Source organism: Bos grunniens, chromosome 3 (assembly GCF_055505025.1).
Source record: "Bos grunniens cultivar Pamir isolate PY7600 chromosome 3, Bosgru_T2T1.0, whole genome shotgun sequence".
Taxonomy (NCBI): Eukaryota; Metazoa; Chordata; class Mammalia; order Artiodactyla; family Bovidae; genus Bos; species Bos grunniens.
The window spans coordinates 118,221,689-118,247,423 of NC_141167.1; the positions used below are offsets into that span (position 1 = coordinate 118,221,689).

The 25,735-nt window shown below is 45.8% G+C and overlaps 1 protein-coding gene across 5 annotated transcripts in view; it reads right to left on the reverse strand.

Annotated features, from left to right (window-relative positions):
* Nucleotides 1-18,051: 18,051 nt before the first annotated feature.
* The window catches only part of LMX1A (LIM homeobox transcription factor 1 alpha), a 175,244-nt gene continuing 167,560 nt past the window's right edge, over nt 18,052-25,735 (reverse strand). For 2 of the 5 annotated variants that reach the window (XM_086394568.1, XM_086394564.1), the window contains exons 6-10: nt 24,841-24,918; nt 22,981-23,050; nt 20,617-20,833; nt 18,869-18,944; nt 18,052-18,406 (exon numbers count right to left, since the gene is read on the reverse strand). In XM_086394568.1, coding sequence (XP_086250694.1) covers nt 18,335-18,406; nt 18,869-18,944; nt 20,617-20,833; nt 22,981-23,050; nt 24,841-24,918 — 513 coding nt within the window. In that variant the 3' untranslated portion in view covers nt 18,052-18,334. The remainder of the gene's footprint in view (nt 18,407-18,868; nt 18,945-20,616; nt 20,834-22,980; nt 23,051-24,840; nt 24,919-25,735) is intronic. The other 3 variants (XM_086394569.1, XM_086394565.1, XM_086394567.1) reach the window with 2 other exon arrangements.

Below are 25,735 nucleotides of genomic sequence, written 5' to 3' on the forward strand. Positions count from 1 at the left end.
GTTGTCCTTACAATCTTGCAACCCCCTTAGGTGCAGAAACTGGCATTAGCCCCATTCTACTGAGACACAGGGAGTCCCACAAGGTCACAGGATAGTCAGGTCCAGAGCTAGTCTTGTGAGCTCAGGGTCTCTGACTCCATCACCCACTCCCCTCTGCTCTTAAGCCCACTGAGAACAGAAATCTGTTTCTGATCTGAGACCACAGGGTGTCAGGCTCTGAGTTCTTATGAAGCCAAGGCAGAACCAGACCAGAAACAGGCCAAACCCTCTCATTTTGGCAAATATTAACCACTGTAAGAGCTCCCCCAGCAGTTCAGCAGTAAAGAATCCGCCTGCCAATGTAGGAGATGTGAATTTGATCCCTGGGTTGGAAAGATCCCTGACCTGGAGGAGGGCATGGCAACCTACTCCAGTATTCCTGCCTGAAGAATCCCATGGACAGAGGAAGGAGCCTGGCAGGCTACAGTCCATGGGGTCGCAAAGAGTAGGACTGAAACAGCTGAGCGCAGCACACACAATCCCTATAAGTCCTGACACCAGCTAGGAGCCAGACATATAAAAGTGAAGGGAAGATCAGATCCCATTCTCTATTCTGACACCAACTAGGAGCCAGACATATAAGAGTGAAGGGAAGATCAGATCCCATTCTCTGTTGCTCCTGACATACTCCAGTGGGGACTCTGAGAGCCTGAAGAAGGACAGAGGCCTGGACATACAGGGAGGGGGTTCAGTGAACCTCTTGGGGATGTACTATCTGATTTGAAACCTGAGGAATGAGTAAGGTAGCCAGGTGCATGGGGGTGGTGGCGAAGGCACAGGGATGTGGTAAGGCAAATAACCCAAGCAAGACCGGCAGTAGGACAGAGTGCAGAGCCTGGCAGAAGTGGGGGTCTGGGCACGAGAACCTGGAGGGCACAGCGAAGGGAGAGAAAACGCGGCTGTGGATGCTCAAAGGCATAGCCATGAGGTTTGGTTCGCCTCAAAAGACCACTCTGGCTCCAGGGCACACAGAGGGAAAGAGCAGCCCTCCCTGCTTGCATGGCATGCATGACATATTGCTTCAGTCAGTCAGACTCAGCAGGGTGGGCTCTTACAGATCAGTAGGCCCCCAGGGAAAAAGTGAACGTGGTAGCTGCTCAGTCGAGTCCAACCCCTTGCAACCCCATGGACTGTAAGCTCCAGGCTGCTCTGTCCATGGGACTCTCCAGGCAAGAACACTGGAGTGGGTTGCCATGCCCTCCTCCAGGGGATCTTCCCGACCCAGGGACTGAACCTGTGTCTCTTATGTCTCCTGCATTGGCAGGCGGGTTCTTTACCACTAGAACCACAATGGGATAAACGCCACTGTTATCATGGGTGCAGGGGTGGAGCTTCAAAGCTGGGTCTGGGGAAGGGTCCCGAGAAGGCTGGCAGAGCCTCCTGCTGCAGTACAGGACACACCAAGGCCCTGGAGGGCGACGCTGAGGGAAAGAGGGCCAGAAACTCAGGGGGCAAGACCCCACAGCCTGTCTTTGTGGACCCATGTCCCCTTGGGAGAAGCATCGACGTGCAGGCACGACCCTGGGTTGGGGGGTCCAACCCAGTCAGAGTTTTGGCAAGCCCAGAGCAGTTGTTGGGAGCAACCAGGTCTTGTTTCTCTTCCCTTCCAATCCATCCTCCCCACTGCCGCCAGAGGGATCTGGTGTGAAACATAGCCTCTCATATCCTCCGTCTGCTCAGAGCTGTTCAGTGCTGTTAAAGCTGTTAACACCGCTGAAGCCTTAAACCGGAGTAAGTCAGCTGCCCCACACTACACAAGCAGTTATCAGAGTCTTCACTTCCACATGCTCCCAATTTTGAAAAAGTCACTTAAGTTTAAGAATGTAACAGAGAAGTCAGTAAAAACGGTTTTTTCTTAAATGTCATCCTCTGAGCACACATAGTTTTAAGATTTGATGTGATGCTGTGGGATGCACAAACACTTCAGCTGCTTCCTGAAGGGTGTTTGTCCACACAAAGCTCTTATTTGATTGTGCAAGTTGTGAGCTAAACTAGTCGTTCTTCCTGGAAAATACCATCTTCATGGAAAAAATGACTGGACAAACTATGATTGTGATTTGTTAGACATTTTCTCAAAAATAAGCAAAGTGAATTTGTCGATTCAAGGGGGAAAATCTGACAGTCTTTGTTGCCAATGACAGAATTTGAGAACTCGAAAGAAAATTAGACTCTTAAACACCAGTGCTTTGGAGATTGACAGCTGCCCAGTCCTGGAAGACTTTTCTCATGAGATCAGTGGTGATACTGACAAATGTGATGTTGAATATGGTGTACTGAAATGTGTCAACGTCGGGAAGAGTTGTCTAGCTCATAGAATCACTAGATTTCAAAAGACCAATAAACAATAAGCGGAGCCGTGATTACAAAACCAACCATGGATTAGAATAATCTACTCAAAGTGCAAGATAGACCAGTGAATTTTTCAAAAATAAACTTAATTTTTAAAATGTATTTTATTGAATTATAGTTGATTTACAATGTTGTTTCTCTGTACAACAAAGTGCTTCAGTTATACAAATATATATTATTTTCCATATTATTTCCCAGTATGGTTTATTATACGATATTGAAAATAGATCCTTGTGCTATGCAGTAGGGCTTTGTTGTGTATCCATTCTCTATATAGTAACTTGCATCTGCTAATCCCAAATCCTCAATCCATCCCCCTCAATCCATCCTCCCTCCTTCTGCCCCTTGGCAACCACAAGTCTGTTCTCGATGTCTAAAAATAAACTTTGTTTTAAAGCAGTTCTTGATTAAATGACAAATTATGAAGCTAGCTTGGTGAGTTTCCACTTAACCAGTGCAGTTTCCCCTATTACTGACATCTTGTATTAACACAATACATGTGTTGTGATTAATGATCCAATATGGACGCATGATTACCAACTCCATTATGTATTCAGAGTTCCAGAGTTTTTATCTAATTAACTTTTTCTGTCCCAGAACCCCATGCAGGGTATCATATTACATGTAGTCACCATGTCACCTCTTGCTCTGACAATTTCTCAGACTTCCCTTGTTTATGATGATCACCTTGATAGTTTTGAAGAATTTTGGTTATGTACTTTGCAGAATGTTCCTCGTATGAATCTGTCTGATATTTTTCTCATGACTTGACTGGGGTTATGCCTTGGGGGGTAAAGACCATGGACGTAAAGTGGTGTTCTTACCACGTCATATCAAAGGTATACACTATCCATCTGAGGTGTGACTGTTATGTTCACTTCAGTCACAGGTGCGGTAGTGTTTGTGGCTTCTCCACCATGCAGTTACTCTTTCTTTTCATACTGTCATGATTGGAAGGAAATTGCTAACTGCAGCCCACACTTGAGGAGTGGGAAATTAAACACCCCCTTCCTTGAAGGCAGAGTATATGCATGTATTGTCTGAAGTTGTCCACATGGAAGATTTATCACTTCTCCTCCATTTATTTGTTTTTTCAATCATTCTTGTACATCAACATGGATTCATATTTATTTTATACTTTGGGTTATAATCCAGTATACTTCTTTATTAATTTTGTTCCTTATTTTTTTTTAGTTTTGGGCACCATCAATTCTCATAATGGACTCCCGTGTCCCTTTGATGTGTCCCCATCATTGTGTGTGTGTGTGTGTGTGTGTGTGTGTGAAGTGTTGAGGCTCATCTTGTATAGTTCCTGCCTCAGCTCTACTAGAATCAGTCATTTTTCCCAGCACCTCCAGCTCCTTGTATTAGAGAATGGTATTAGAAATCAAGATCTAGGTGCTAAGCACTCATGGATTTTAACATAACAGAGAACTTGGTTTCAGATTCAAATAACATTTAGGGAGCTACAACTTGTCAAGTTTGGGTTTAATAGGATTACCTGTACCTGTTTCTCTCTTGCACAAGGACAGGGGCTTCTATGATTCATTACCCTACTATGGTTCAGAATGTAATGCCAGGCATATATTTGGCATCCAGATATGTTTGTTGAACAGCTGACCCAGTGAAACTGTCTCTTCCAGAGACTGATCAGGCATCTCTGCTGGCTTTACATCTGAATGAAATTTGTTTTTCTCCATTTCCCTAGGGCAAAAACCAAGTGTTTACATCTTGGAAAGTGAAAGTGTTAGCCTCACAGTCGTGTCCAACTCTTTGCAACCCCATGGACTCGCCAGGCTCCTCTGTCCATGGAATTCTCCAGGCAAGAATACTGGAGGGGGTAGCCATTCCTTTCTCCAGTGGATCTTCCCAACCCAGGGTTTGACCTTGGGTCTCCTATACTGCAGGCAGCTTCTTTACAGTCTGAGCCACCAGGGAAACTCCATCCTTTCATCTGAATTAAATGAAATTTACATCTTGGAAACTGTCTAGCAGGAAATAACTGGTCATTGCATTCAAGGCCAGTGGACATAGAACAGTCAGCTGCATCCAAATGTAGTCCTAATCCCAGAACATAAATGGGCCAGGAGCAAGCAATTATCCAGTCAAAAAAACTCTAGGCAGCTAGCCTCAGTAATGAAATGTGAAAAAGATCTTACGCTAGGTGGTGGTCAGATTTACCCAGATTCAACAGCTATGATTCCTCTTGAAAATGATATGCAAATGTGACCAAGTCCCTCAATATTTTAGCATTTGCTTTCTGGCAGGCATGAGATAAAAGGAGGTACAAAGAAGACAATAGAAAGAGATGATGCAAAAAAGAGAATTCAACTTGTGGTGCTCTTTGCCAGGCACATGCAGGTAAATGCCAATACACTGCTTTTTCAGATATTTCAGGCTAGAATCACAGCAGTGTCCTTTTTGTCACTCACTTGGTGTATGAAAATTTTTTGGCCCAAATGGTCTGCTGCTGCTGCTAAGTCACTTCAGTCATGTCTGTCTCTGTGCGACCCCATAGACGGCAGCCCACCAGGCACCCCCATCCCTGGGATTCTCGAGGCAAGAACACTGGAGTGGGTTGCCATTTCCTTCTCTAATGCATGAAGGTGAAAAGTGAAAGTCAAGTCGCTCAGTCATGTCTGACCCTCAGCGATCCCATGAACTGCAGCCTTCCAGGCTCCTCCGGCCATGGGATTTTCCAGGCAAGAGTACTGGAGTAGATGTGTGCTATTCAATACAGTAGACACTACCCACATGTGACTATTGAGCAGTTGAAATGTGGTTAGTGGGACATGTTGAAAAATAATATTTGGAATATATGCAACTTATTAAAAATATGTAATTAAAATTTATATCATCTATCATCCATTGCTTCTTACCACTTTTAAACATGGCTAATGGAAAATCTTAAATTCCTCAAGTGGCTCATATTGTGTTCTGAGTGGATACTGCAGCCTCACTTTACCATCTGATGTTCAGGTTAGCAGAGGCCTTGGTTCAAGTCATTTCTCTGTCCCATATGACTGCTCACTTGGCTAGAAAGCCCTGCTTTTAACTCCAAGCCATGGTCTCTGCCTGCCTTTGCAAAACAAGGTAATTAACCTAAGATCACTCAGAACAGGCTCTTGCCTGTCTCCTGATAACATCACGTGGAACCCCCCACCTGAAAGGTAATCTCCCAGCAAATCTCAGGCTGGCTGTCAGGCAAAATCTGAGGACAAAGAAGGGGTTGTTGATGGAACGTTCCAAGCCTTAGAGGAAGGTCAATCCCAAATTCATCCTTTCTCCTCTCCCTGTCCTCCTGCACCTGAGGAAACCTTCATTCCTCTTAGAAGCTCCCCTCAAAGACCCCTATCTCTGAGCCTCCCTGCCTTCCTACTCTGCCAGAGTTCTCAGCAGCAGCCCTGGTTTCATGGCAGGCATGGAAGCCTCCCTAGAAAAACTCCCTCTGAGCTGCTCCCCTGGTCAGGCTGACTCCCAGACACTGGCCTGACATCCTGCAAAGGCTAGTTAGAACCCAGTTCCGTGTTCTGTGTCTGTATTCATCAAAGGCAATCTTCTACCATAAGGGAAGACAGGATGTGGTAAGATGTACTTGATATTCCTTGTTTCAAAAGGCATCACCATGTTTCCAGTCACTCAGGCCCAAAAGGTCTTTAATTTCTCTTCTTCCCTTGTCTGATCGTGAACAACTCCTGTGACTTTTGCCACTAAATCATTCCCCTGTTAGGACCCTTTCTTCCCCTTTCCATCTTCCTGGCTTCCCTAGTGGCTCAGACACTAAAGTGTCTGCCTCCAATGTGAGAGACCTGGGTTTGATCTCTGGGTTGGGAAGATGCCCTGGAAAAGGAAATGGCAACCCACTCCAGTACTCTTGCTTGGAAAATCCCATGGACAGAGCAGCCTGGTGCAGGCTACAGTCCATGGGGTCACAAAGAGTTGAACACGCCTGAGTGACTTCACTTTCACTCCCCCTTCCCATCCCCCTACACCAGGCATTACTCTGCTCAGGTCACTACAGCAATGGCCCCCAGGTTCCATGTGGCTACTGATCTCACACTTCTACTCCTAACACCAGTCTGGCAATCAGGAATCTTTATCCCCCTTTAGTGATTTGGGGGGTGGGGGCGGGAGTGTTAAACATGTGGCTAGAAGTGGCAGAAAGACAAAGAAAGCATGTCTGGGCTCACAGTACTCTTATGCGCCTTCTACACTGGTTTCCCTATCTCTGTGAAATGAGAAAGAAAGAACTGAGGTCCTATCTGTCTAAGTTGTTTCAGTTTCTCCATAAGTCAATGTGTGGATGAAAAGTGAAAAGTTAATCCATCACCTAGGTGTTCCGAACATCTGCCTGTTGCAGGTTGTAGGACCCAGCTGGCTGATGTGTTGGAGCCTTGACTTGTTGGCATCTATACTTAGGTCTCTGTTTTATATTGTTCACTGTGTTTTGTTTTGTGTATGTCTCATATAGGCCATTAAATAGTCAAATATTTTCTTAAATAAATATGCTAAAAATATTTACTAATATGCTTTGCCTCCTTACTAACCTTTAAGCTTTATAAGGATGGAAGTTGTATCCTTATCTTTATGGCATCCCTTAGCAGGGCCTCTTTCCCATCGATGTTCAGGAAAGGTTTGTTGAATTGAATACTTTCTGATGCCTGGTGGATAAAGTCCCATCTGTTAAGGAGGCATCTGAAGTCCTTCCCATCCACACAGCCATAATTTAATTTCACAGCCTTGGCTCAGCCACTCCCTGACCCCTTTCCCCTGCCTCCACTGTTCAGCCACAATAGGCATCTTCCTCCTGCACTCTGTTCTACACTAATTATTTCCTCTTTCTGGATTGTCCTTCCCTGTATTCCTGGCACTCTCTGCATCTTTCAAGGCCCCGATTAAATATTACCTCCACCATGATGTCATTCCTAATCCTCTTCTCACTTTGCCTCTATGGAACGCTGCACATACCCTTGTTAAAAGTCCAATTATATCATAATGATCTATTTACAAATCTTTCCTCACCAGCCAGAATTATGCTCTGTGGGGAAAGATTAATTATTTCCAGAACCTAGTGAGGCAGGAAAATATGTTACTCTAAAATAGTATTTTATTTTATTGCAGGAGGATTAAGCAAAGGAAAAAGAGTGAGGATTCAGGACATGGTGGGGGGGGAAATATCTTGATTGAAAACATAATTAAGGAAAGCTTCTTCTAGTGTTATTCAATAAAAAGGGATCCCTGGTTTGATTATGAGAAGGAAAAGGGTGGGAGAATACATAGGTGTCCTAGTAATGTTAACAGAAGACCCAAGAGAAACGACTGCAAGGTGGGTCGGGACCATGACAGCTGTGAAGAAGGGAAAGATGGCATGGACCATGGTGCTGGACACGTCAGAATACCGTCCAACACCAGATGGGTTCCTTAACCTTAAGTTTTCAGCTATGCTGACCTTGTCCAAGACCCGAGACTATCATATAGCCATGGGGTTGGAGAGAGAAATCCAGCCTAAGGAAAAAGGGACAAAAACTAGACATAGGTCGCATATAGAAAATAAGACATATATGCTTCTTATAAAGCTGAGAGTTCAAACTAAAATCCATGCTCACTATTCCAGACTAGTGACTGACACAGCAATGGTTCTGAAAAAGTTTGCCTTAAGTTAAATGTTGAATGGATGAATGAATAAATTTATCAACATTTAGATTTGCCATGCAATTGCTGAACTTTTTATGGTAGATTTAATGGGTATTTAATTGTTGGAGTTTGGGGGAATGATAAATAACATCGTTGGTTTTGTTTCCCAAGTTCGTAACTAACTTGCAAATATTACAAAGCAATCAGCCATATGGAGATTTTTGTTAAAAAATCAGCTTTATTGGTCAATCTAACTAAAGGGTGATCCATTAATAGCCACATTCAGGGTCCCTAACACAATCGCTCTGAATGGAACTGTTCCCTAAACTGCATTTCTGTTCCAGGACCTTCCACACGGACGAACCAGGAACACCCAGTGCTGAGTCCAGGCCACCGAGGCACCAAAGACCCACAAACTCAGCAGGGCTGGTCCACACATGCTCAGCTCCTTTCCTCGAACCATCGATCAGATACTTTATCCACTCCTTCAGGATAAGCAAATTAGAGAGGACAAGAGGCCAGGGGTGTTTCTCTAGGGGAAACATGTTTCTCTACAGAAGCATGAGACAAGGGGAATGAAGTTTCCTCTCTAAATCAGTACCTAGTGGGTTACTGGCATGATGTATGATATGTGATCACTCAGCTCCACTTGGCCTCCCAGATGACTTGATCCCTCCTCACCCAATAGGAGGCCCCCACCCAGGCCTGTCTGTTCAAGGGTCTAATGGGGCACACCTGGTGCCTTAGATGTCTTCATGCCCTTTCTCCTACTTCAGAGTAGGAGCAGACTTCCTTAGAGTAATAGCTTAGCCTGTTGCTTTCTGCTTTCTTCTTGAGATTATAGAAAATGGTTGGAAGAAGCTTTCTGTGTATCACAGGAAATGAAAAGAGCATTTTGGTTTTCTTCAGCTCTCACGTCTCCTAGATCCCCAACACAGACATAAAACCATTCTCAGGATTTGTCCAAATTATAGCTTAGGGCTAGGATTGAGAAAATATCTGATCAGCTGGGAGTGTGACTTCTGGTCAAACCTCCTCATAAATATGTATCTATATGCAAAAAGTGGAAGCTGTGATGGATTTTCTTTTCTTGGGCTCCAAAATCACTGCCACTGGTGACTACAGCCATGAAATTAGACTTTACTGGCAGCTCAGTCAGTAAAGAATCTGCCTGCAGTGCAGGAGACCCGGGTTCAATCCCTGGGTCAAGAAGATCCCCTGGAGAAGGAAATGGCAAACCACCCCAGAATCCTTGCCAGGAAAATCCCATGGACAGAGGATTGTGGTAGCCTGCAGTCTATGGGGTCGCAAAGAGTCGGGCACGACTGAGTGACTAACATTCACTGCTTCGTGGAAGGAAAGCTGTGACAAACCTAGACAGTGGATTAAAAAGCAAAAACATCACTTTGCAGACAAAGATCCATATAGTCAAAGTTATGGTTTCTCCAGTAGCCATGTACGGATGTGAGAGTTGGATCATAAAGAAAGCTGAGCACCAAAGAATTGATGCTTTTGAACTGTGGTGCTGGAGAAGACTTTTGAGAGTCTGTTGGACTGCAAGGAGATCAAATCAGTCACTCCTAAAGAAAATCAACCCTGAATATTCATTGGAAGGACAATGCTGAAGCTGAAGCTCTGGTACTTTGGCCACCTGATGGGAAGATCCAACTCACTGGAAAAGACCCTGATGCTGGGAAAGATTTAAGGCAAAAGGAGAAGGGGGTGGCAGAGGATGAGATGATTAGATAGCATCACCAACTCAATGAACATGAACTTGAGCAAACTCTGGGAGATAGTAGAGGACAGAGGAGTCTAGTGTGCTACAGTCCATGGGGTCTCAGTCAGATATGGTTTAGTGACTGAACAACAATATGTATGTGTGTATATATACAATGTACATACATATGTGTATATAAATAATGTTACATATGTAAATAATATATATGTGAAAAAATTGAAAATGAATATGAATATATAACATGTAATATACATAATATATATATAAATGACTTTTACAGCTGCACTGGTGGCCAAAACTGGGGTATGGAGGAAACAGTGTATAGAGCTGCCTGTTCATTCTCCTTCAGGAGGCCAAGTAATCTGCACAAGTTCCACACTGTAGCACCCAGGTAAATGCCCTGAGTTCTAAACGTACCATGTAAATCTACATCTAAATGCTACATGTAGATGCCCAGGTAAATTCATTTAAGAAGGTAGAGAAATTTGTGATAAAAGTGATTACATAGATAAACCACATTGATGTCCACAAGAGGACCCAGCTCCAAAGTTGGTGCTTTTTAGATCATCTGTATTTTCCAAAATCACAAAATGATCCTTCTACCCTCTGTCTGCCTTGCCTCAGTTGACCCTCATTACCTGGGGAGTCTGAACATTTCACTTTTTATCCACAGGAGAGGAACAAACCAGGCCTAGATTGCTTCTTAACTGGGTTAGGACCAGATTGAACTATGAGTCAAGGAAATACAGAACAACAGTAACTTAAAGAAAGAAGTTTATTTTTCTCTCATATATGCATTAGGGCATAGATCGTTCAAGGTTAAAATGGCAGCATGACTCTCATGTCCTCAGGAATTCAGGTTCCTTCTACCTTATTGTGTTACCATGTGTCGCCTCCAAATTCACCTCACGACCTCAAGATGGTTGCTTCGGTTCCAGCCGTCACATTACATCCCTGGCCAGAAGAAGAAAGTGACACAAAAGAAGAGGGGAAGGGCACACGCCAGCTGTCTTTTAAGGAAGTTACCTCAAAGGTGTCATGTGATACTTCTGCTTATCTCATTGGTCAAGATTTATTCAAATGAACACACTTAGCTGCACTGGAGTTTGAGAAATGTAGACTTTATTCCACGTTAACTTGTACCAGCTAAAAATGGAAGATATTGCTTTAGGGAAGAATAGATTAAGGGGAATGATTAGGAGCCTCAGCTACACCTTGAAACAGGATGTCTTTGATCTGTGTTATGAAATCACTGGCAACAAGCTACTGTCGCCAACAGCATCACCAACAACCTCATCCAGTGCCTTAGTCAATCCTCCACACCGAGCAGAATGGCCTTCATGCATCTGTCCTTGTACATGCCTTGCATCCTTTCCTCTCCACCTACTCCGGTCCTTTTTAGAATGTCCTCTCTCTTGGTACTTTTCTAAATTCTACGCATCTTTGAAGGCTCAGTGGAAGTCCCATATTCCTGGTAAAGCCTCTTCTCGCCTCCCCATTTCTCACTCTCTTCAGAATGCCCAAAGCACATATTACCTATGCCAGTGACCTGACCCCTCGCCTATATAGGCATTTATGTTGAATCTACCTGATGCAAAGAGCCAACTTATTGGAAAAGACCCTGATGTTTGGAAAGATTGAGGGCAGGAGGAGAAGGGAGCGGCAGAGAATGACATAGTTGAATGACATCACTGACTCAATGGACATGAGTTTGAGTAAACTCCGAGAGATAGTGAAGGACGGGGAAGGCTGGTGTGCTGCAGTCCATGGGGTGGTAAAGAGTCAGACATGACTTAGTGACTAAACAACAACAACAATGTTGAGTTAGTGTGTACATCTTTTACTTTCAACTAGTCTCCTTGTAGGAGGAAAGATATCATAATTCTCTATACCTCTCACCATCCCTGGCATGCATGTACTTCTAAATTTGTGTATCTTGACTCTTAGAAGTCAGGGTTGGGGAAACAGCAAAAAACTGAAAGCCAAAAGGAATGAATTAGAAACTGCACTCTGATCCTAACTAACTCTACAAACTTGGGCTTAATTTCTGTGAGCTATAGGTTTCTTATCAATAAAAGGAAGGAAGGAATACCAGCCCAGGCTAACCCAGAGGTTGCGGCAAGGACAACACACACCCTTTATATAATGTCAATTACACAAATTGTAGGTAAGTAGGGATTCCCTAGTGGCTCAATGGTAAAGAAACTGCCTGCCAATGCAGGAGATGCGGGTTTGATCCCTGGGTCAGGAAGATCTGCTGGAGAAAGAAATGGAAACCACTCCAATATTCTTACCTGGGAAATCCCTTGGACAGAGGAGCCATGGAGGCTATAGTCTTTGGGGCCACAAAAGTGTTGGACACGACTTTGCAGCTAAACAATAACAACAAAGCTTTTGTCAGGGCTTTTTGACTGCAAGCAACTGAAACCAGCTCAGGCTAACTTGAGCAAAAAGGGTCTTTATTGGAAGATCAGAGAAGATTGCTCGCAGAATCCTAAGGTGTCTGGAACCCAGTCTTGGCAACAGACGGGCAGCAGGGCAACTCCAGGGTCCACTCAGCAAGAACTGTTTGGCCATCTCGTTGGGAGCACCTTCAGAAGTGAGCTAACTCTGAACAAGCTTCCAACTCTGTATGTCCCTGCTTCTTGGGTATAGCAGCCTGGAGTCACCCTGACTTACAGTCCCACAGAGTCTACTTCATGCAGAAAGGTCAAAGCCCTGAAGGAAATCAACGTGATGTTATCAGTAGAGTGAAAGAAGGCTGGACGGCCAGAAAGCGCAAATGTCCACAATAGGCTTAATAAACAGTGTTGATTGACAGTGTCCACTCCTTTGACTCTGAAGACATTTTGCATTAAAGATAATATAAGCAACTTCTTTAGCCCTTATCAGCAAACACCTTGGAGGGCATGAGTTCATCAGATTCTTTCCATCCATGGCAGTGAAAATATTAATGCCCTTATAGGAAGGAGATGCAGACTTACTTACTTGACGGGGGAGAGCACAAGGACAGATGAATAAAGTCACAGCTCCATCATCCCTGGGTCACAGAACCTTCTCTGACCTTCCTGACTAGGTCATGCCTCCGTGCTTTCTACTCTCTTACAGTTCTTGGTCTTCTTGGTGGCTCTTGATACTGTATAAGTTAAATTATTACCATTTATGATTATTGGTTATTTTCTCCATTAAATTGTAACCTCCATGAGGGCAGGGGCAATGTCTCTGCTCCTCTCTGTTTTTATGACCCATCCCAGAGCCTGGCACATTCTAGATGCTCAGTAAATATTTACTGAATGAATTAAATACATGAATAAATAAGGTGCTCAAAGGGCCAGAGCAGTCAGTTGCGCAACTATCTAGGGTCATTCCCATCACATATCAGGGGCAGGTTTCACCTTTTCCTTTCTAGGCACATGGGGTGATGGAACAGATTAAAAAGAGTGGCAGATTAGCTAATTCACCATCCTCTAGGGGTCGGGCCACCCTGGTTGTTTGTTTCTTTGTTTGTTTTTGCCAAAGTCTGCTGCTAGAGGGGATAATGCCCATCAGGCAGTGGGAGAAGTAATCCACAGCTTCTGGGAGAGGAAATAAGACACAGTCTTAATGATCCTCCATTCACTGTACTGATAACATCACGATGATTTCCTTCAGGGCCATCCTGCTGGGAGCATCCACCCAAGTAGGAGCACCCATGGATACCATGACCCCCAAGTGGTCCCTCTGTGGTTGCTTCCTGAGACAAGATACTAAGAAGCCCTCCTATTTGTACAGCATTTGTAGTCTACAAAGTGAAAATTGCTCAGTTGTGTCTAATTCTTTGAGACCCCTTGGACTATACAGTCCATAGAATTCTCCAGGCCAAAATACTGGAGTGGGTAGCCTTTCTCTTCTCTAAGAGATCTTCCCAACCCAGGGATCGAACCCAGGTCTCCCTCATTGCAGGCGGATTCATTTCCAGTTAAGCCACAAGGGAAGCCCAAGAATACTGGAGTGGGTAGCCTATCCCTTCTCCAGCAGATCTTCCCGACCCAGGAATCAAACTGAGGTCTCCTGCATTGCAGGCAGATTCTTTACTAAATGAGCTATCAGGAAAGCCCGTGGTCTACAAAAAGCTTTCTAATTATCTCCTTTGATGTTCACCATGACCAACCTGTAAGATAGGCCCCATTTCACAGATGAAGAAATAAAGGCTCAGAGTCTTGCTTAAGGTTATTTAGGTAACTTTAAATATTGCACAAACTTCAAGGTTAGGGAATCTCCACATCATCCTTGTGTAGAGGGACTATATTTTTAGCATAAACATCTCAAGGTCTTTTTTTTTTTTTTTGAGCCCTAAAGATAGCTCACTCCTTTTTGTCATTGAAATGTTGCAACATAATAAACAAAAGGATTAAAGAAAGCAAGGTATTCATTTGGTTTTTATTCTAGTGAAATCATATCAGTTTGCAGATTAACTTGGATTGACTGAATATATTTGTATTTGTATGTAAGGAGATGGAAGAGGGGAGAGATGGAGAGAAGCATTTTGATTTTACTTGAGGTTCAGTTAAAAATTTATTTTGTCTTTGAATTTGGAATTGACAAATTCATTCCCACCTTGTTCCCATTTTTCACTCATGTTGGGTCAACTCAGAACTCTCCTGCTCAGCCTGTGGATCTGGGCACTCACTCTCATCTCAGCCCTAACAACTAAGCCCCAAGTGACAGATGACTAGAGAAGTCACCTATGACCTGACTGCTTCTCCTTGGAGGCCAGAGTTCTTGATGTCTCTTTGGAATTGGAATTTTATCTGCATGCCTGTGAAACACAAACCAAACCAAACCACTCCCAACAACTGTTAAGTCAGGCTAGAAAAGACCCACACTGAGATTAAAGGCAGTTGCACTGAGGTGTGATCAGGAACCTCCCTCTAAGGCAAACCAGTGCGTGTTCTTCTTCTTTAGATGTGGTCTGAGACTCCCAGGAGCTTTTCATTAGTGACCAAACCGTGAGAGCAGGGTCTGGCCCCTGGCACAGCAGCTAACACACGTGCCCAGGACAGCTCTTGGCGTGAGCTTTCTCACTTGCCCTCATCACCCTCTCTGCAGTAGCTCGTGAAAAGCACTGAGCCTGTCCTGTGGATGAGGGGTCAGAGGCTAAGCAGGGGGAAGTAACTTGCCCAAAGCCATGCAGTTAGTAAGGGGAGAAGCTGGGTTTGGATCCAGACATATCCACTTTCAGCTGGAAGTGGGGAGAAAAGAAAACAGGAAATAACCAATCCCTAGTGGAATCCTGGATGGAAAAGAGGTGCCCTTCTCACACAAACCCCCTCCCAGGCCTTTTATGTGAGCAAAAATAGAAATTTCTCTTGTGTTAGAGCTATTCTAAAATTGGGAGGGGTGGTCACAGCAGGTAGCATTAGTCCAGTTCCTCCACACAGGCAGGCATGCAACCCAGCCCTGCAGACTTCTCTGAGGGAGCCAAGTCTAGGCTGATGCTGTAGGATGAGTGGATGCCAAGCAGGCAAACATGGAGGGTGAAGGTCTCATGCCTAAGCTCTGTCTGGAAACTGGAGATGAAACCCAGGGTAGCCCAGTCAAGGCCAGTCTGAGATAGACGTTTCCTGGGTGGACACCACCTGCCCACCAATTTCTCCTTCTAGACCCTCAGTGAGAACCAGAGCCAGCTTCTAACAGTGCGTGCATGAGCCAGGGTCAGGGGTGGAAGGGTCTGAACAACTTCAGGGGATGAAAGTGAAAGTTTCTCAGTCATGTCCAACTCTTTGTGACCCCATGGGCTATACAGTCCATGGAATTCTCCAGGCCAGAATACTGGAGTGGGTAGACTTTCCCTTCTCTGGGGGATCTTCCCAACCCAGGGATCGAACCCAGGTCTCCTGCATTGCAGGCAGATTCTTTACCAGCTGAGCCACAAGGGAAGCCCAAGAATACTGCAGTGGGTAGAAAGAACATTCAAAACAATGCCACCTCTCCTCTGAGTATGTCTTATGGTCTTCCAGCCATACTATTTCCTGACTTCTTTACTCCATAAGCATAATCTTTGCCCATTCATAATCATATTTAAAATTGTTGAGGGTTTGGGGAGAGTCTATCAGGGGAGCCACACTGTCTGTTGTTCTGACTGTGATCCTGGCAAGGCACCTGCCTGCAGTCCTGCATGAGAAATCTTTCTCCTGCCCATGACTCTGCTCTGATATCCAAGCAAATGCATATCACAGACTGCCCTGCCTTGAGTGAACTTGCTGGGAGGATGGACTGTTCCCAGCATCTCCTCCTGGAGAGGTGTCTGTAGGGACTGAGGTCTCTGAGTCCATCTCGGCAGGAAGGTGAAAGCTGCTTTCCCCTTCTGTTTTGCTGTCATCACTCGGTCAGGTTTTCCTGTATGGGCAGCTTCAGCCACTGCTGACAAAACATCCAGGCCCCCCAGTCCCCTGCCAACCACCCCTGCCCCTAAATAAACACCAGCTCATTTGTAAGAGGTTTTTAATTTGATCTTGGTATGCCATTAAGGAGCGGAATAAGGATCTCTACTCATCTTCACTCACACAGTATCTACTGCTTTTCTCTAACTGATCTCCCCCATGGACGCCTGTGTAGTCATAGAGTGTCTGCATGATTTTCACTTAGCAGACTGGTTTAGGTTTCTCGGTGGTTTGCATAAATTATAAAAAAGAGCACAAAAATCACACAACAGTGATTCTATCATAGGGAGCTGTGTTCCCTCTGGCCTTGCAGACAGTGATGGGGACACGTAGCTGTGACCAAAGCTCTGATGACTGGTGACATCCCTAGGAGTGAGGCCAACCCTGTCCCGGCCCCTCTCAGAGGAGTCCTCTGTCTTTCCCATCAACTTGTTCTGGTTTCTCAAGAGGCCTCCTAACACAGAAGGATCCCATCTTAGCACCACAATTGGTGGACAGGGTGTGGAACTGTCCCTGTTTACAATGGCAGCTGGGTCTTCTGTGCTCAGCAACATGAAAGGGAGCCAGGAGGAGGAGCCCTGGGTTTCCACCAGGACCTCCTCTGCCTCTATGAGCTCCAAGAGGCTGTTAGCAGAAAGAGCATCTGGACCATGGGTCAGCCAACTTTTCATGAAAAGAGCCAGATATTACAGATAGTAACTATTTCAGGCTTTCCAGCTCACATATATTCTGTTGCATATTTTTCTCCCCCCTCCTTTTTTTTTTTTTTTACAACCCTTTAAAAATAGAAAAACTCTTCTTAGGAGGCAGGCCATAAAATACAGGCCTGCAGGCTGCAACTTCTGGTTTAAAATATGATAATAACCTGTCCAACCCATTTGTCACAGCCTCCTCCCCATCGAAAGCCTCTAGTCCCCCTGGGCTGCCCTGACGTAGTATGTGCAGCCCAGGCTTGCCGGGGGTACTATAGCAGGCAGAGTTGCCCTCAGGCTCCTGCCCTATAGGCCCAGGTATCTTCCTTTGCCAAGTGGCTGGTTGGCTGGATTTTAAGCAAGTATAGATATTAGTCTCAGCCCTGCTCATGTGTCCTGGGGTTGAATTAAGCCTCAGTGTCCCCAGTGAGGTAGGTAAATACTATCAGCCTCATCCCACACTTGCAGACGGTGAAGTTCAAGAGCAGAATTGACTTTCCTAGTCAATTTCCTAGTCGTGTGACTTCCCAACAGTCACATGTCTGAATTTCAAAGAAAGCCAAAGAGTCTAGGCTTTAAATTCCCTAATGATCAGGAATGGTTCTGTCCCCCCACAAGCCCAGTGATTGATTCCACCTCAAACAGAGCAAGAATCCACCAGTGAATACTGTCAGCCACACAGAGTAATTGCTTTCCAGACCTCAACGACACTCTCTGAAAACAGAATTAACTCAAGCACTCAAAGCTACAGGCCTCGGTGGAGCGGCGCTCTCTGCCCTGCCCACGAGTCTCTTCAAACTCAAAATAAAGTTTATAAAAGTAAATTATCTCATTTTATAACTTAAGTGCATCAAGCATTTCCTTAAATATAGTTCACACTGAAAATAAAGTTACTTTTTGCTGTACAGTTGGTGTCTGTTATAATTAGGAATAAACTTTGATGATAAAGTATGAAAGGTTACACACTCACGCACACATCTATCTATCCGTTTGTCTGTCTACGGGTGTGTGGATGGGTAGACATATGCACCTCTCGACAAGAGCTTCCCCCCAAATTGGTGGGAAGTTGTTAGGGGTCTCTAGTATCTAGTTTGCATGAAAATGCCTATATTAAAAGTCCCTGTCCTTAATGATAAACACATTTTCGTACCTAACACTAAGACTCTTATTAGAAACATTAAACTATGCAATCCGTAATGTATTCAGTCTTTGGAAATGCCAAGCTACACCATATCATTATACAACAGCATCCCCAACAAAACTCCCACCCACCCCACTCTGCCCTGCCTCCCCATACTAAAGCCAGTCGACCCCTCACGTAACACAGTTGTTCCAGAACGGGAGCTGAGCCACAGAATTCAAGGGGAGGACTCAAGAGGTGAAGTAAGAATTCTGCATGGAGTACAGATGATCAATGGGGTTTCCCACTCTGGCCTGCAGGGGCCCGGCTTCTGAGGTTGCTAGGAAACAGTCACCCAGGTTACTGAGGGAGGTGTCCTCACTATCCAGCTCGTGGAAGAGGGGCTCAGCACCTGAAACGGAGACGAAACACTGCCATGAAGGTCCGGAAGGAGGGACTCACTCGATGCCGGGACATACAGCTGAATTTGGCCCGCGCGGTCTAAGCACACCACCCCGTCCCCACCATGGAAAGCCGTCTACTGGGTGCTGGGAAGGGGGAGCACTGGGGGCGACAGGAGAGCTACATAGAAGAGTAGGAGGGGGCAGAATCCCTGCCCACCAAAGACCTCCTTAGAGGGCTATGTCTAACGTGTAACAACTGAAAACAATATAAACTAGGATCTGACAAAGTAGTGCTAAACCGAGCCCAGCATAAGCAAATATCAGAGTGTTTAGACACTGGCGGTGGGCGAGACCCAGCACCGCAGGCTGCAGAGGCAGGCACAGGGCTTCTAGAAGACTCTGGCCACAGAAAAGGTTCTTGCAGGAGGGAGGGTAAGAAAACAAACATCGACTCTGTGAATGATGCTCACGAATCCACTGGTGATAATACTTGTCCTTTCAAACAGCACAAACATACTGAGTGCCAGCTGTTTCCCCAGATTTGTACTGCAAAGGAAAGGAAGGTTAGGTGTCCGCACTCAACTAGTATAACCTTTGACAATGAAACTAGCAGGGCAAATTGAGGAAGAGAACCTGGAGGTGTGGACATGTCACCTCCACTTCAAGTAAATGGGAGAGAGGAAAACTGCTGTTTATAAAACTCGTCATGTGGCTTTAATTATTCATTGTACTAAAGGATTCATCACAGGAGTAATTTACGTAACAAGACCCCTAGGACTCTGAAAATGTATGAATTGGCAAAAAAACAAGAGCTATTTGTCCTGCTTTTGCATAGCAGAGGAGTGCACACAGGCATAGATGTGTCTTCTCAGGAAGCAAAGAGGATGGCCGTCACTGAGCACGCACATGTGTGTCTACGTGGGTATGAGTGAATGAGGTTAGTCGATGATGGCCCTGCAAGTGGCTGGATCTTAATTAAATGTTTGCTGAATGCATCACAGGGAAAGATAGGGCTGATTTCAACAATATAGATAATTTTATAATGAAGGCAAAAAAGAAGTTGACAAAATCTGTGCACGGAGGCATGTATCTCGGATACTAACATTTTGAAGGAGTACTGAATAAAACTTTATTTTTAGCTATCAGGGTTACTGATTACAGATTTCACAGTACAGGCAAATGCATTACATAGGCCATATACCTTCTCTGTATAAAAAACCCAGTGGCGTATATTTGACTCTAAGATTGAACTTCAGCCTTCAACTCTAGAGCCTGCCCTCTCCATCAGGGCATCCAGGCCCCAGCTGTTGTCCACTGGCTTCAGAAGCAAGCCAGGAAAGTGGGGGAATCTCAGCTGCCCCCACACCCTGCCTTTAAAGCAACCCCATTTTGGCTGCAAGTGGGACTGGGACTTTACTTCACAAGTCAGCTTATGTTTTAGGAATTACATGAGAATACATGCTCGTGTCCATAATAAGAGAGTCCAATTAGAACCTTTGTTTTCTGTGCTTTTCCATGTATTCTTTCCCATGTAAGAGTTGCATAATTAAGGCCTCTGACTATATCACTGCTGGTAATGCTCATGAACTTGTAAATGCGGTGAAACTGATGGTGTTAGTTGCTCAGTCCTGTCCGACTCTGCGACGCCAGGGACTGAAGCTCACCAAGCTCCTCTGTTCATGAAATCCTCCAGGCAAGAATACTGGAGTGGGTAGCCATTCCCTTCTCCAGGGGATCTTCTTGACCCAGGAATCACACGTGGGTCCCATGCACTGCACGAGTGTGTAGCCGGCATGAGTGTGCCATAGCAAGGTAAGTGTGGTGTTTGTGCTTAATTGCTCAGTCAGGTCTGACTCTTTGCGCCCTCAGAGACTTGTAGCCTGCCAGGCTCCTCAATTCTCCAGACAAGAATACTGGAGTAGGTTGCCATTTCCTACTCCCAGAAGTGTGGTATCTGGCAGGAAACGGAAGACTTGGGAAGTTAAATCCCAACAAAAAGGTCTACAGTGAAAACACAACCTCCTTTTCAAACAAAAAGTTTTGAAAAAGGAGAATAGATGGAAACATGGCTCGTGGATATGCGTACTGGTCTTACTTCTGGAGCCATAGGTTATGTGATTTTAGCAGCATTTTGTGGGACACTTATTCTGCTTTGGAACTTTAATGAGCAACTAGGAACTGCATAGGGAGGGGAACTGGGAGGGGATGAAAAACTCACGCAAGCAAGCTGTGCGAGGTCCCTGCGGGGCTTGAGTCCCTCTTACCATAGGGGTGCATGTGGTCTCCAGGCATCTGGGGTGGGGTGAGCCCCTGTCGGAAGGGATCTGAGCTGTAGACACTCTGTTCGATGGCCAGGAGCTGCTGTGGGGTGGGCAGAGCCGTGTAGGGGTTCATGATCCCTTCCATGCCAGCGCTCCCACCACCGTTTGTCTGAGCTGTGGGACAAAGAAGAGGATAAATAATTCTCCATGTGCAGCCCAGTATCTCATGCTGAAGGTGGGGTAGGGCCTCTGAACAAGCTCTGAACCTCATGTGTCCCACTGGCTGGGGACCACACATGTTGTGTGGCCACGGCGACATCATTTTACTTTCCTCATTTACAGGAGAGAAGGGATGAGGTGACATCAGTGGTTCCCAGCGTGTGCCCTACCATGGGCCACCAGTGACTGTGCTGAAGGATAGAGAAGGGGGATGAGTGTTATACTTGGAGAGCTTCCTTGAACCATATCATTAAGACAAAGGCTTTTGATGCTACACACAGGCTTGGCAGCCAACGGAGTAGACACATCTAAAGATCCTTCCAACACTACCCCACTAGGATCCTATCAGTCAAGTGGGTTCATCGTATTGATCCAGGGGGCCTTGTGGAGCTGATGTGAAGACTCCATGAGAGGGTGTGTGTGTGCTTTGGGTCTGCAACTTGCTCTGATGTGTACACAATTCCATCAGAAAAGGAGGACTCAGTTCCCCCTTCCACATCCTGCCGTGGTTCTCTGAACATGGTTGCATTAACTCTCAGACTCTAGTTCCACCTTAAGTCCACCCTAGGAGCTGCCCCTAGAATTCTTCAAAGTTCCAAGCACTAGAAGTCTGTGTTCTCATAATGCCATGATGCCTTCTCCTCCCTTTGAGCACACTGGCCCGTATGGAGTCAACTCACATGGCTCCTCTTGATGCCCTGTCTGATCTGTGACCCTCTCTGAGGCCCACAGGGTTGTGTGACTATCCGACAGCACTACCATACCCTAGGGACGCAAGCCGGAGGTGCAGAGAGACAGAAAGGCAGGTCTCAGATCTCCAAACAGCACTGCACGTAGAGCTGTGGCAGATTCAGGTCCTCTGACCAGCTTGGCTCCACCCTGCCCAGCTGCCCATGTTCTTGCTTGATTTTTCTACCAGAGCACCTCTCTTGTCATTAAGATACTATTTGGCCTCAAAGGTAAGGAATAGAAAGAACTCTTGACTGGAAAAATCAAATTCTTGATGGAGCCTAGCCCCAGCATCAAGCATAAGGCAAGGTCCATGAAGGGAAGGGGCTTTGTCTGGGGGCCAGACAACTGATGCCACTTTCCACAGCCTTCCAACTGTGGTCCACAGGCTGGCACGAATGAGAATTTATTAAAAATGCAGACTCTTCAGGCCCACCATTATCTCAAGGATCAGAATCTATACCAATGCCAGATGGTTGCGGTGCCCCTTAAAGGGCAAGAATCCCTAAAAAAAAAAAAAAAAAAGAATCCCTGATCCAGGGTGCAAACAGACCACTCGGGAGATTCTACTGGGCAGCTGAGGCTGGGCCATGTCCCTTTAAGAATGATACTGTTTAACATCGTCATTCTTGCTTTTTTTCTTTTAACTTCCTTAAAGGGTCCCACAGCTTGTCCCGTTTCACACTCTCCCCAATCCTCACATCACCCCTATTAAAAAAAAAAAAAATGAAGGTACATGGAGGTAAGGGCGAGCTAAGGCAGCATGACCAAGTGGGCCTTAGAGAGACAGGTTCCAGCCCAACTCCATCCTTCACTCATCTAGGACTGTGGTCCATCCTTGCAGAACCTCTGTTTGTGCATCTGTAAGATGGAAATATTAATAACTCCTCTGCTCACCTTGGGGGTTGGTGGCTGTGAGTCAGGTCAGCATGAGTGAGAGCAAAGGTGCTCAGCAAAGGAGTTTTTTTTTTTTTCCCCCACTATCATTATTTTTACTATTTCATATTATTTTAGAAAGGATTGTAAGTCACTGTGGTGTCTTCTATGAAGCTGATTTGCCTAGAAGAAGGAGGGCCAGGCTGGATGAGAAACAGGGCGTATCTTTGATTCTGCAGGTAGGCCCCGACACAGGCCCGGATACCACAGCAGGGTCTGGGCACGGGGGCTTTGGACTGGTTAGTGCCACAGTTCTGGGCCTTCAGCTGGCGCCCTCTGACCTCTCTCAGTTCTCATGGTTTGGTCCTCCCTGGAAGGTCCCTTCTCCCAAGTGAGTGTGGACTGGGCTTCAGGGAGCCCAGAGATGTCATTCCAAGGACAGGGCAGCTGCAGGCCCCTGGCAGGAGACGCCTGGCCAGGAGGAGGTGCCAGCTTACCGGAACTCAGCCTCTGGGTGTTCTGCTGATCTTGCTGCTGCTGCTGCTGCCGCCGGGCCAGCTTCTTCATCTGGGGAGGAGAGAACTCAGGATTAGAAGTCAGGGGGCCTGCAGCAGGTTCTCACAGCTAGGCCAGGGGGCATCGGCTCAGGGGGAAAGCAGAGGGACCCCTTCCCTAGCTTTTACTCAGGAGAGAATCCACGTTTCAGGCGCCTTGAGCCTGATGCATGGCGGCTGAGGGATTTCTACACTGCAGCCATGGAAAGACAGCTGGCTAGGAATCCTCAGGGCAGCTGCTCTTGGCAGGAACAGGGATGCCCTCTCAACAAATAAAACCTGCTGCTTATGGCGTCACAGTTTAATGTGAGGTGTAAGTGAGGGATGTGCAGTCTGCAGCTTAGCTTAGATGTGCAGTAAGGGCCTGCTGGCACCTGTGATTTGGCATGAGCCAAGAGGCCGTTCCACCCACTGGCCCTTGTGGCAGAGACTCCTACCAGGACATGCATGCCTTTAGGTAAGGAGCTTGTCTCCCAAAGCACACTAACTTCCCATAAGGAACACATCAACCCAATCTTTCTCAAAGTGTCTTCTGTGGAACATTAGGGTTCCATGAGATCCTTGGTGTGTGTGCATGTGTGTGGGGCGGGGGCAGGCAACATTAGGTAAACCTTCATTCCCCAGGTAAATGAAGAGAAGAATAAGCATACATTTAGGTATGTATTTCAAGAAGAGTTCCTGGGTTTCTCATCCTCTGGAAACTGGGCCTTTAGGTGGTTCTTGAGTGTGTGTGTGTGTGTGTGTGTGTGTGTAGGGAACATTAGATTTTTTAAAAAACTTCTTTACTGCAAGATTTCTCAGAACTTCGAATATGCTCCCTGCTTATGAATATATAGGCTATAGGTTCTCTCAAACCTACTGAACTATGAAATTCTTTCATAGAAAAGACCATGGACTACACACCAGAAGCCCAGTCTGAGGAATTCAGTTAGGGAAATAGTATCTTAACCAATCACGATTAGCAAATGAGATATGAATCCATCGCCCACTAAAGATTAGAGGTCTGGAGAAATGGGCCACTAACACACGTGTGTGTGTGTGTGTGTGTATGTGTGTGTGCGTGTGCTCAGTCATATCCAACCCTTTGCAACACCCTGGACTGTAGCCCACCAGGCTCATCTGTCCATGGGGTTTTCCGGGCAAGAATACTGGAGTGGGTCACCATTTCTTCCTTCAGGGAATCTTCCCAAATCCAGGGATCAAATCCACATCTCCTGTGTCTTCTACATTGGCAGGCAGATTCTTTACCACTGTGCCACCTGGGAAGCCCAACACGTGCTTGTGTACAGGTAGGAAGATAAATAAGGAAAGGTCTAAGAGAGATGAGAGGCCGTGCCAGGGGTATGCACACCTTGGCAGGATCCAGAGGACAACATGATCTAACAGGGACAGGCGGGGCACTAGGAAAGCTGAGTTAGGACATCCATTCCGTGTGCCATAATGTTGTCTTAGACCAATCATATGGGTGCTATGTTGGTTTCCCTCTGAAATTTCAAAGGAACTCTGGCATCTGGGTTAAATGAATAGGAATTGAAGAACCTGCTTTTACCAAGACACAGAAAGGCATTTCTTCATGAAAACGACTGACAGCCACAGTCACAAGGAAAATAACAGTATCCCACTAGAACAAATGCCCTTCTGCAAGTATGCTGTGGCTGAAATGACTGCTCATCATAGACTTTCTGAATTGAGAGCACCAGTCTATCCAATGAATTGAAGTTAGAAAATTTGCGGGCAAATACAACATTCTACTATTATTTCAGGAAAGCGGCCACACAGAGACAGAAGTAAGAAGCAGATTACCTTAGCCCTCTGGTTCTGGAACCACACCTGAACCACACGGACGCTCAGCCCTGTCTCTGCAGCCAGGGTCTCCCTCACCTTAAAAATACGTAACATTAGAAATAGAGAAATATTGGCATGTCAGAGTAGAAGGCAGAACACTTCCTGTGCAGTGCACAGGGAGCCCAACAGGCCACATCCCACACAGCAGCTGGTGAATATTCAATGCTCAGCGAAATCCCAAACACAGAGCATTGCTTCCCTTCAGTTGGAGAGACAGTGCGTCCCCAGGAAAGTGAGGGGAAGAAGCAGCATTCATTTAGGTTTGTATGGAGAGACAGTGCGTCCGAGGTAAGTGAGAAGAAGAAGCGTTCATTTAGGTTTGTATTTTAAGAAGTGTTCCTGGATTTCTCATCCTCTGGAACCTGGGCCTTCAAGCGGTTCTTAGATACTAGCAAAATCTATTTTGGGGTTTCAGCTATATGCCAGGTATATGCCATAACCTACTTAAGGAGAACTGAGGGTGAAAAATCACTTTGCAAAAACAAATAGTTCTCGCTTGCTCTCTTCTCCTGTCTTAATTCACTGACTTAAATGTTTGGTTTTGTCCCTTATAGCTCTAGGTCACTTTGGGTGTCTCAGGAATATTCAGTTACAGCGAGCCCTCAAAAAAGATAAGATAAGAGCCATCTGGGATCTGACAAAGCAAGGCAGACCACACTGAGGTGGGTACGTGGCCTGGGGCTATGAAGAGACAGGACAATCGAGGCCCCTCTCGTGAAGAGAGGGGTTTAAACGTCTGCCCTCTGTACAGGCACATGGCGAGGGACGGGCCAGAAGGGAAGAGGGAAGAGGCACAGATCTCCCAAGAGTGGCCCTGAGACACACTGACCCCTCATGGTTAGATTCTGAGGAG